A 12,592-nucleotide genomic window follows, 5' to 3' on the forward strand; every position below is an offset into this window, starting at 1 on the left:
TCATATGTTGTAAGCTTCATGGTTGGTGTTTGGTTGTCGCAGGGCCATTCATCAAGTCGAGTCGTTTACATGGCCTCTATAAGCATACCTGTCCAAACAAAAGTAGTAAACTTTATAACAAATCTTAAAACTTGTTGTAGAAATGTAATGATTCCCGGCAAAGAGTTTCTTATCATGCGTTTAATATCTTAAAATTTGCAACTTCGATGAACTTTAAGCCGTTCTATTAACTACATCAAACTTTAAGTGGACAGAAAATGGCACACGGTAACTTTTATTACACAACACAGGCCTATGTTAGTAATGTCTTCCACCATTTCTTTTCCCTGTAAATAGACCTATCTTGAAATGTTTTCATCAAAATCCTCTCCTCTTTCATACCCTCAATCACTTAATAAAACCTGGGTTTCCACAAATCATTTGAGAACTTTCTGTCAACCGTTGGAGGCATCAATTTGTGATAGCAATAGAGATAATGGTGAATTAGAAGATAGCAAGTGAGACACCTTTGAGAGAGAGAGAAAGAGAGAGAGAGAGAGTTCCAAGCAAGTCCATGTTGCCTCATTTACAGAGGCCAAATTTGGGAAGAAGCATCCAGCCGTTGACTTCCTGGTTCCTCGGCAGTCAACATTTGTGACCATCTTGAGGTTGGTCTTTTAGGGCGTGCATGGAAACGTTTCTAAGAATGTTTCCGGCACACTTTGTACGGAAAGTGTGCCGGGAACAAAAAGGAAACAAAACGCGTTTGGTTGCGTTTTGTTCCTTTTTTGTTTTTTTGTTTCGGAACGAAATAGGAACAGAAAAAAAAAAAAAAGTTGTTTCTTTTGAAAAGAAACACTTCTTCGACGGAACAAAAGAACAAAAACGAAAGAAACAAAAGAACAAATTCGAACAAAGCGAAGAACTCTTCGTGCGTGCTCGTCGTCGCTCCTCTCGGCTGAAGCTTCGTTCTTCCGTTTCCGGCGTGTCTTCCATCTCTCCGGGCTCCCACTTGGCTAACTCTCCGGCGACTCCTCACTCCGCGACTCCGTGTAGTACGTTCCGGTCGCGTTGCTCTCCGTTCGGCCCTCCTCCTCCGGTCGGCGTCGCTCCCCTTCGGCGCTCCTTCTCGGTCCTCGGGCTTCTGCACTCCCCTTCGGCGCGCGAGCCGTCCTCGAGCGAGCGTTGCTCGGCCAGATCTGCCGCGCCGAAGGGGAGCAACGATCGCTCGAGCCGCAGCTCGTCATTGCCTCCCCCTTCGCTCGCTCGAGCTACTGCGAGCTCGAGTTCTTTGCCTCGAGCCGCTGCGAGCTCGAGTTGTACCGCCGGAGCAAGAGCTCGAGCGAGCCAGCAGCTCGACTCCGACTCGGCTCGAGCTGCGAGCCCACCGGGCCGGGAGCTGAAAGGGGGCCGCTGCGGCTTCGAGCCGCTCGAGCGAAGCCGTCGCAGCTACTGGAGCCGCCGAGCGAGCCGCGCGCTGCAGCTCTAGCGAGGTGGACAGGGGCTGGTGATTTTGAATGAATAGGCTGGTGATGTGGTTTCCTTCGATTGTTATTTTGTTGCTCATGGTGATGTGGAATGGACAGGCTGGTGAAGCACGTGGCGAGGGCGTTGAAGGACGATTTCACCACCAAGGGGGAGATTTAGTCAAGTCGGGTGCAGCGTGGTTGTACTTGAATTTACTAGATACAAACTTTAATTACAAAATTTTATACGAAATATGCCATATGATCATGCTAAAAATGTTTGTCTTCACTAACCATGAACAAAATAAAATTAATGAGCATTTCATAAGAATGACAATTTAATATCAATTTTAAACTTTATTAAAAAAAAAAAAAAAAAAAAACAGAAATTGTTTTGTCGTTTACCAAACGTGTTTCTATTCTTTTTCTATTCTAAGAACGTAAATTGACCAGCAGTTACCAAACATGTTTCTGTTCTTTTTATTCCAAGAACAGTTTTTTACACTTACCAAACGCGTTCTTTTCGTTTCAAACTGTTCCCCCGGAACAAAACACTTTTATTTATTTCTCTCCGAATGCAGAAAAGGAACAAATGAAACCATGCGCACCCTTAGTTTCTGTCCATGGTTATTGTCACAAAACACTTGTAATTGCTTTATGCAATGTAATGATCAGCCTAGGGAAACTTTAGTCCTAACAGCGGAATCGATTCTTGCTGCTTCTTCAATTATCATCAATGCTCCATAGGAGTATTCCTTAATTCGGCTACTTCTTCAATAACACAAGCGTGTATCAGTTCATTTAGCCCAAAAACTACTCTGGAATAGATGCAGTGTACAATACGTGAAGTTATTTTCGTGGAATGCAGATATTTAACAGTAGGAGATTCAACTTCAGAGGGTTCTGTGAATCCTTCAATGACCCGAATCTCGATTGCTTCGTTCCCTGCTTTGTCCTTCGATAGGGTGGTTCTCCCATCTCCGGAGCTCATTACCAATGCAAATCCAAGTCGCTACAAGGACACTGACCAAGCCAGTTTCCTTCGCTATTTTCATCCAGAATTTCAATGAGCATAGCATTTGGTATAGCTCTTTCCTCTGCTTTTGGAACTAGTGCATTCTGAAAGAGCCGAATGCCATTTATCCTACGTTTGTCTTCTTGGTCCAATTTGCATTAGCAGTTACTCCAAGCCATTCAAAGTGCCGCATTTGACTATGAAATTTGTGGAATGAGTTCAACTGCTTTAAGCATTTTGGATTTTGAATGGAAAAAAAAAAATCATGTAATCAACATCAAAGTGACAGATCAAAAGTTGAGGAACAAACGAAATGGGCACTTAAGTTTGAGAGAGGTTGCTGTCGGGTCGACAACTTTTGGCCATGTCAAGGTCTCTAGGCTGTTTCCTCATGTCCTCTTTGGCATTTACAAACGAAACAAAGCGTGCTCAGATAACCAAAACGCCCCACACTTCATTCTCAGCTTTTCGTTGGCTAGTAGCTAACGTAACTGTCTTATCTCTTTTTTTTGTGGCCATGAAGTAAAGGTGCTTCTACTCTGAAGAAATCTCCCATTTTCAAGCCTCTTGCTATGGAATATGCACTTGATCACTAAAATTTCATCAATAGCAGACAAGTGAGTTAGAAGTTTCGCTTGTAGATTACTAATTTTCTTTCTTTTTGGTGAAAATTAATCTGGGTTTATAAAGGAGCTTTTAATATGGGTTTATAGAGGAGACTCTTTCACCTTGACCTAAGTAAATCAAGCAATACAAGGATCACTTCTAGAAAAATATTTTCCAAAATATTCACTTTTTGTGAAGCAAATTGAGCCTAATTGTCATTTAATCCAAAATTAGAGATCTTGCGGATAAGTCCTTGTTCAACCATGCATATAGTAAGGCTAGTGACTACCAATTACCATTTACCTTCTTACGTTTAGGCCACATTTGGTCGTCTAGATTTCTAATTGGGATAGACTGGATAGAATAGGATATAAAATTTTTGGATTTTTTTTTTATATCATATCTATTATTTGGTGAATCGCAGTATTAAAATCGGATATATTAATATCATATTATGTGCATTTTTTTGATATAAATGACATATTATTATAAATGAACCTAAATGTTCATAAATGGAGATGGTGAAAATATCTCGTAACACTATTCCTTAATTTATTTTTATTTTATTTTATCTCTTTTTTATATTATTTTTTCATTATTTCTTTTTTTCCCCTTTCATCATTCTTTAATAAAATTTTATCAAATAGTAAATTGTACTAACATACCTAAAATATATAATAAATATAAATATTTAATTTATAGATTGAATGTTTGTTATAAGATAGAATTAAATTGAATATATAAATTAAAATAAGATTAATTAAAAATAAATTTCTATTTTTTTTTATTTTTAATTTCTTAAATCAAAATTCAAATATTATTTATATTGAAATATAATTTCAATTTTGTTAACTTAATAAATTTGTTATTCGAGAAAATAATTTTACTATTATGGACATTAGAAATCATATCCACCTTTATCCCACTTCTCCCATGAGATAATTTTATCCTATCTATATCCCCATTATATCCGATTTTATCCTATCCTGAGCGAGCAGTAAACGTAGGATAAAATAAATCATATCTTATGTCGAATTTTATCTCAATTGCCAAACGCAGCCTTAGTTACTAATATAGCTATTTGCTGCACTAGAGCATTTTTTTTTCTCTTCCATTTTTTTTCCCAACATAAGAAGAAGGTATTTTGTGCAGCGGCCACGTGAGAACCATAGGTTGAGAAACAAGTCCATCAAAAGTGAAAGATTATAGAATTCCAAATATAATGTTGGTCGATATGCATGTCATGCAGATATTGTGATTGAGCATTTATGTAACACCATTCGTGAAACCGATGCATAAATTCTTTCTCTATGAGTGTGTATCTGTGCTGTTATTTAGCCGGACAGGACACCAAAAGGAAGCTCTTGTGAGGACTTTTACGTTGGATGTTGTAATTTTTATTAGTATTTCCAATCATGATTGAAAAAGGAAAAAAAAAATCGAAATAACCAGTTGTTTTCTAAAAGTCTTGAACTTAATGCTCGTTTAATGTCTTTCTAAATTATGCAAAAAAGTCGTGTACACAATCAGGTTGTGCATACCAGTTTAGAAGTGATTATTAATGGTTTCTTATTCCTCATACGTGCATGTGTCTTAGGGTCAAATTCTAGGTACAGAATATAAAAACTGATCGACACATGGACCATGTCAGGCCGGAGGTTTTATTAACGAGGAGGGGCGGCGGGGACTTGAAGAAGTACAGCTGAAATGTGAGCAACGGACATTCTCTTGAAGCTCCCCTCCCCCCTTGGACCAACAAGGGCGACCAAAACTTCTTCACTATCGAAAAGTTCGTTAGATGCAGAAGGAGACTTGTTCAGGACAACTTGCATAGCCAAAAACAAGGGGAAAAAAAAGAAGAGAGAGAGAATAAAGTTACAGACATTAACAAGGCATAGTAAGAGAGGATCTCATTTGGTAATTGGGTGGTGTCTCCATCAACTTTGATTTTTCAGCGGACACATCGCAGTGAAAAATAGAGAATAACGAAGGGTAAATGAAGAGAAATTACAACATACTATTTCTACATGGGATTAATTAGAAAAACGAGATGACCGTAAGCCTTCGTTGCAATTTTCTTTTTTCCTTTTTATAGACCAAGAATATGTTGCAATTTGCATAACATCATGGCTGACCGATTGAGATTTTTATGAAGGGACGAAGCTTGGCCAAAGGTAACTTAATGGCTTTCCATCGAACAATTCTTGAAACTCAAAAGTTTAGTAAGGTCACTTAGGCCGCGTTCGGCGAATTGGATAGAACTCCGACCCACCGCCTTCGACCCATGCTCTACTTTTGCTTTGATCTCAATAAAAGGATGGCGGTGATGGGTTAAGTTGGTGGGCTCACCAAGGAGAGTATGTACTTAGGACCCATTTAATTTGGCGACGATGGTTCATTGAAACGGGATTGTTTACCAAAATCTAGTTCTATCTGTTGGGATTTCGGGGGCCTATGTCTCGTCTTGTTTAGTGCTTTGTTCTACATGGTCAACAAGTTCCTAAGGTAACAAAGTCGTGAGTTCTATATTTTTCCTTTGATTTCCAATTTTGGGCTATAGTCAAAGGATCTGAGTTCGAGTATTGATTTTAGAGTATTAATCAAAAAGGGGACCTGCAAATAAAGGAAGATTGAGCAAACCGAAACAAGAAAACAAAAATTTGCAGCAGTGTACACCAAACAAGGAATCGTGAACCTCCCGTCATCGCCGGAGGATGAAGACTATGGTGTCTCATCTTCCTTCACCACCTGCCATGAGAGAGAGAGAGAAATGAATCGAGTTGAGACTTGAGACCATTCATGGATTTCAATTTGGATAATATTTCAAACACCGCATATTCAGATATTTCGAATCCTATCTTCATCCCATCTGGTAAGAATGTCCAAAACTGCCAACGATGCCCAAACAGGACAGTCACTCTCAAAAATCAACGAAGCACACGCACCAACCATCGTAAGGAGAACCAAGAAAAGAAGCGGTTGAGGGCTATCCGCAAGTCCATTCTTGGACCGAGAAGATTCACCCCTACCGAAAGGGCCCAAGGTCCCAAGAAGGAAAAAGAGGGGAAACAGCAGCCTCTCATTTCCAAGGAGATTTGATGACTCGTGTGGTGCTGCCAAGTGTCCTGTGCCATGGCCTTACACCGTCCCTTCAAAGATCATCCTTCCCTCTCCTTCTTCCCCCTCCACACTTCCAAATTTCTGTACTTTCTCTCTCTAGCTGAACACCCACGATCACCCCTTTAAAGGACGTCTCGTTGTATCTGTTAAAGTCTCGTCTTTTTTGGAGGAGGCTCTGTTTTTTTCTTGAACTCTGCTGCAATGGCGGTGGCAGAGCTGACCGCACCCACGTGCGCAAAACAGGGCCTCGGCTCTTCGCAGCTCTCCTACTTGGCTGCCCGCACTTCCAGTTTCCGGCGCCTGTCTTTCAGGCCTCCCCGGCGAACCCACAGTTCAAGAATCTCTTGCTCTGTCAAGTGAGTTTTGTTAGTACTTGCTCTTCGCTAAGTTGCTTCCTTCCGCTGTTAAGATGTTCTTGATTAGCTTCTGTTTTCTCCTTTGGGGGGTCCTCTGTACTGAGTTTAAAGGGTTGATACGATGGTGGTTTAATTGTTTTCAGCCAAACCGCTCAAGCTCCAGTGGCAGTGGAAACCGAAGTTCCGAAGAGTAATAAGCCTGAATGCTTCGGTGTCTTTTGCCTCACTTACGATCTCAAAGCTGTATGTATTTTTAACAGTTTTGCGTGACTTTCTTTACTTGATTAGTGTATGTACCCAATTATCTTGACTTTGATTCAATGTTGCTGCTTCTTTGTGATGAGCAAGTCGATTGGTTTTCCTGTGCTCTCTATTGTACGCTGACAAGCTTTAATGAGAAGGTCATATAGCATGAGGATTGCTTGCTGAAATGTTTGATTGAGAAGAATGAATAGCGTTGGCCCTTGTGGCCGTTATCTGTTACTTTGACAGTCTTTCTTTTAGCTGTTGTGCATCTAATGTTCTTGATTTTCACTGTGGTTGATCAGTCATTAGATTCTGAATGCTTGATCTCCTCACCTAATTATGATGGTGTCCATGTCTAATGGTATGTTTTCTAGAGTTATGGAAATTCAAAATAAACATGTTCAAGTGAGAAAATGGATCCTGTTAAAAAAAGAAACTAACCATGAGTCGACTTATTGGAGCACTTCTTGTTTGACACCTCCAAAGTTAATGGAGATGTATACGTGTTCAGTTTGTATTATTACTCTTCTGACTGATTCACATACAGTTTTGACATAATTTAATTACTATGTCTCTTGATGCTGGCTCCATCAAATGCCTGTATGATTACATAGATCAATCGACTGACTTATAAGTGAAATAAGTGCTAATCCTAGATTTATGGTTAAGAAATTCTTCAGATTCGCTGCATGTCAAGTATCCATTTACTATTCTCTCTGAGGACAAATATAGTTTCTGCTATTGAGGTGGTTTAATGCCATCCCAATTTCAGTTTGAACTGCCAGGGACTTTTTTTCCTTCAATAATTTGTTTCATGTTGTTGAATGTGGTCGCAGGAAGAAGAGACAAAATCTTGGAAGAAGCTAATCAATGTCGCAGTATCTGGTGCTGCTGGAATGATTTCTAATCATCTGCTTTTCAAAGTAAGGATCCGTGGCAGTCTCTTGGTAGATATTATTCTCTGTCTGGTCTCATGATTGATTCCGGTCTGCAGTTGAACTATTTTACAGAGTTCTCATTGATGCTGGCATAAAAAGTCCTTTTCTGAAATTGTGAATTGGGAGGATTGCTGGTTTATGAAGTGCATGAGTTTAATAACAATTTGCCAATTGAAATACAAATTGGAACTATCATATGTGTTCCTTAGTGATCATCACCAGGAGCTCCTTGGGACAATATTTCAGTGCATGCCAATCTTTGTTTTTTCTTTCTGCTTTGCTTAAGTAGTCGGGAACAAATTACATGGTACAAGTTTGTAATAATTGTAATCAGAGAAGCAACCTAAACAGAATAACCCGCTATAATTGTGCTTGTCTATGCCAGCGAACTGGCACCTTTATTTGTTTTTCTTAATAGCACTTCAATTCTGTGTACTGTTGACACTACTTTTCGCTTCAGTTGACCAAAATGCTTAAAAGTTTGAATAAACTGTACAAAGAGAAATAATAATTTGAACTTTGGCGGATAAAGTTCATGAGTTTGTTTGTTTTCTGCAGATTAACTCTACTGGTACATCTTTTTCCACAATTTAATATGCAAGATTTCTCTAAATCTATTTTGGTTCTCAACTTTCGAAGATTGACCCAACTTTTCCTCCTTTTCCAGCTTGCATCAGGTCAGGTTTTTGGTCATGATCAACCTATTGCTTTAAAACTTTTGGGTTCAGAAAGATCGTTCCAAGCTCTAGAAGGTACGTGCCTTGAATGGAGGGCTACTTCTTGATCTCAAGTTTCTGGAAAATATTATCATTTTTCATCAATCATGCATGGACGTAAATCCAGTAATACAAGTTTTCGATACATATTTGGAATCTCCTGAGGATTTCTTATGAATGTGGGAGTAAGCATAGTTGTAACTGGGTGCCTTGGTCTGTCTCACAATTGACTATCTTGAATGTCCTCAGTAAGTGTTTTTGCATATGACACTTATCTTGATTGTACTATTATCGTTTGTTGGCAGAATGGTACCATGTTACATCCATTGTCCATTGAATCCCTGCTTTTCAGCATATAACACAAACTTCAGTTTTGAGAGGAAATTTCATTTGTTTGTGACACTTCCACAGACATTGTGTTGTCTATGTTGAAAGCAGTCATTTCACATATAACACAAACATCAGGTTTTGAGAGGAAATTTGTATTTGTTTGCAACACTTCCACAGACATATTGTGTTGTCTATGTTGAAAGCAGTCATTTCAGTACTCCTGGTGCTACCGTACAAGAACTGTATGCATGTTTGCACATTTGTTTGGTCAAATCTAGACACATATATCAAGGTAGTACAAAATCGCACAACTTACACTGTAGCAACTAGAGGGAGATGACTACATTGGGCTACCTGTTCATAAGACTCCCTTCTCCATCCTCTCTGATTGGCAAGTGAAATATGATATTATCCTAGTGTAAGAAGGGTATCGGTTCCAGAATCGCTCAATTTATCTACATACTACAGGATTCTTCATGGCCGGGCTCACAGTTAGACCCAAGTAGCTGTCCTCTCCATCAACCATCATTTCATTACTCCAGATATAATATGTTAATGCATGCAGGAGTTGCCATGGAATTGGAGGATTCCTTGTTCCCATTGTTGAGGGAAGTGCAGATTGGCATCGATCCTTATGAGGTTTTCCAAGATGTAGAATGGGCTCTCCTAATTGGAGCAAAGCCTCGAGGACCTGGAATGGAACGAGCTGGGTTACTGGACATAAATGGGCAGATTTTTGCTGAGCAGGTAGCATAGCAGTATCATTTGCAGACTGCATATGACCACTTATGAACATCTTAAGAAACAGTCAGAAGTGCTAATTCAATCTCCTTTGCTTATTTTTCAGGGAAAGGCTCTAAATGCTGTTGCCTCGCGTAATGTTAAAGTAATTGTTGTAGGAAACCCCTGTAACACCAAGTAAGATAGTTATACTTTGATTTTTGCTCTTTGTTTCTGGAAACAACATAAGGAGTGTAGCTCTATCATAGCCCCTAATGGAAGGTTCTGCTTCATTCTTTTGGCAGTGCATTAATCTGCTTGAAAAATGCTCCTGATATTCCTGCAAAGAACTTCCATGCTTTAACACGTTTGGATGAGAACCGTGCGAAATGCCAGGCAAGAAATGCTCGTTGAAGTGAAAAATTTTATATTTTATTATGTCCTGAGAGTAGGATTGATTGAAACAAAATACTGGCTTTAATATTGTGCAGCTGGCACTCAAGGCAGGTGTATTCTATGATAAGGTGTCAAATATGACCATCTGGGGCAACCACTCGACAACTCAGGTTATTAGTCAGATTTGCTGTAGGAAAGTAGAAGTAAAAACACCCCTGTTTCATCTTTGATTGAGAAAAAAAAAATCCATTGGAATATTCAGGTGCCAGACTTTTTAAATGCTAGAATCAATGGGCTTCCAGTCAAGGAGGTGATCACGGATCACGAGTGGCTAGAAGAGGAGTTCACTGAAAAAGTCCAGAAGGTAAGACCCTAGAAACAGATGAGTTTTATGCATTGTATTGGACGAGTATAATTAGGTTTCGACTCTTTTGAGAATTTTGTATCTCACCTTTGATTACTAAGAGAAGTAGGGATTTAATCTGTAGAGAGGTGGGGTGTTGATTAAGAAGTGGGGAAGATCTTCAGCTGCATCAACTGCAGTGTCAATTGCTGATGCCATAAAGTCTCTCGTCACTCCCACGCCTGAGGGTGATTGGTTCTCTTCAGGGGTGAGTATCTCTGTCCTTAACGTTCATGAGTATATTTCTCTCTCTTTGAATTCTATTTTAAATTCTTTGGTTTGAATGTATGCTGTTTGGTTTTTCTATTTGATTTTGCTTGGTATACCGAAGCTGTTGGTTCATTTAGCAAGTAGCACTTCCAACATTTTGGAAAGATTACGGAACAGAGAAACGTGGGAATGAGGACAACGCATGACAAGAAAGATTAATAGTTCATCCCTATGCCCCTAGATATGGCCTTTTTGTCTTAAACAACCTTAAATTTCACCAATCCCCCTGCAATGCACCTACTAAGAATTGATCAGTACGAAGTGACTGCCAAACCCAGTTCTTTACTTAAGTATCATTAGGAATTAACGTGTTGTGATGTCAGTTATTTGCTAGTCTTATTGTGTATAAATAAAAATGCAGGTATATACTGATGGAAATCCTTACGGCATTGCTGAGGGCATTGTATTCAGCATGCCATGCAGATCTAAGGTAAGTAAATAGTTTATCTTCTCATTCAGTGGTTTCTAAACGCCCATATTGCATTGGAATCCCTGATAAGATAATTCCATGTTTTTAGGGAGATGGTGATTATGAGCTTGTGAAGGATGTAATATTCGACGACTACCTCCTCAAGCGACTTACCAAGGTACTCTTTTCTCCATAGGGGTTGGCCTTCTATGTTGCTTGTTGAATGACACGGAAGTTCTTCAGTGAAATAGAGGTGCACAAATCTCGCTGGAAATATGCTATACTATACGTAGAGCAGACATTTTTTTTATTTAATGAGAATGGAATCTGGAATCTCTAATTCCACAAAGATATGAATGTCTTCCCGTGTTTTCCTTGGAAACAAGTTCTCATCAATGGGAGGCTGTAAATATTCTTTTGGATGTCAATTCCTCAAACATAGAGTTTTGCATAATCATTAAACTGTAATCAATAGTCGATGAGAAAAAATCTTGGTTTTCATTTGACCTATCTGGGTTTGCTACTTTTCATCTAACTTGAGCCGTTATTCTGTAGACTGAAGCTGAGTTGCTGGCAGAGAGGCGATGTGTAGCTCACCTGATTGGAGGGGTAGGCATTGGATAGCCACATCGTAAATTTTCCTTCAAAATCTCTTCTTTTGGCTTATAATTTACAAATCCCTCTATTCTTTCAGGGTGTTGCTTATTGTGATCTGCCAGAGGACACTATGCTTCCTGGAGAAATGTAATTCTATTCATTCATACCTGGCCTTTTCTTTTCCCTGGAGAATCTGCAAAGAGCTGGTTGTTAACAATAACAAGCTGTCAGGTTCATCATCAGAATATGTAGTTAGAAGAATATTAATATTGATGTGATGTATGGAGGAAGAGAAGAATAACCTAATTGGGTGGATAGTGTAGCTTCATATTCAAGATTTGCAATAAAAATTTTGGCGGACAGTGGTGTATTAAGGTGTAAGTTAAAGCTCGTGCTTTCGAAATTATTCTCAGATGTGGCCTTGGCTGTGGAATCTTTATGCCTATTGACTCCCTATACCCAGTTGTATCATTTTACTAATCTGTTGTGATATGCTCATTGAACTCCAAATGGCACGTTTGGCTGAAGGATTGCTTTGCTTCTATGATTATTATGCTTTTCTTTTCCTTTGTTTTAGTTCTGATATTGGCAACTGTCGCTTGATGGAGATCATCATTGTTTGGTAGAATCACTGATCAAGCTATTTGTCGCAATTCAAATTGATTAGTTGAAGTAATCTGTTCGTTCCAGCTAATTCAGTAGCCTCAGTAGTTAGCGCGCACATTAGGCGCAAAATCGTTCATCGGAATGTGGATTGACACTTTGGTGCCATCTCTCTCTCTCTCTCTCTCTCTCTCTCTCTCTGCATGCATGAGCACTTGGTGAGGTCATGATAATAAATCATGTATTTGCTAAAACTCCAAACCTTTTGTTTGGAAAGAGCATGGGGAATTCAAATTCTTGCTCGGTTTCGTCAATTCCTATGTGAAGAACATGGAACTCTCGTTTACAGGGACCTTGTACCAAGATCCAACGTTTTGTCCTCGTTATTTTTCCCTTCCGTAGAGCAAGTGAAGTGGGATATA

At 39.3% G+C, this 12,592-nt stretch overlaps 1 protein-coding gene across 1 annotated transcript; it reads left to right on the forward strand.

Moving 5' to 3' along the window:
* Positions 1-6,230: 6,230 nt before the first annotated feature.
* Positions 6,231-12,094, forward strand: LOC104421754 (malate dehydrogenase [NADP], chloroplastic). Its single transcript, XM_010033828.3, has 14 exons — positions 6,231-6,542; positions 6,686-6,785; positions 7,625-7,711; positions 8,394-8,478; positions 9,338-9,519; positions 9,620-9,690; positions 9,798-9,888; positions 9,984-10,058; positions 10,151-10,252; positions 10,377-10,499; positions 10,923-10,991; positions 11,080-11,148; positions 11,526-11,579; positions 11,665-12,094. Exons 1-14 carry the CDS (start codon positions 6,388-6,390, stop codon positions 11,716-11,718), a joined length of 1,317 nt encoding a protein of 438 aa, XP_010032130.2. The 5' UTR covers positions 6,231-6,387; the 3' UTR covers positions 11,719-12,094.
* The last annotated feature ends 498 nt before the right edge of the window (positions 12,095-12,592 follow it).

Source organism: Eucalyptus grandis, chromosome 10, assembly GCF_016545825.1.
Source record: "Eucalyptus grandis isolate ANBG69807.140 chromosome 10, ASM1654582v1, whole genome shotgun sequence".
Taxonomy (NCBI): Eukaryota; Viridiplantae; Streptophyta; class Magnoliopsida; order Myrtales; family Myrtaceae; genus Eucalyptus; species Eucalyptus grandis.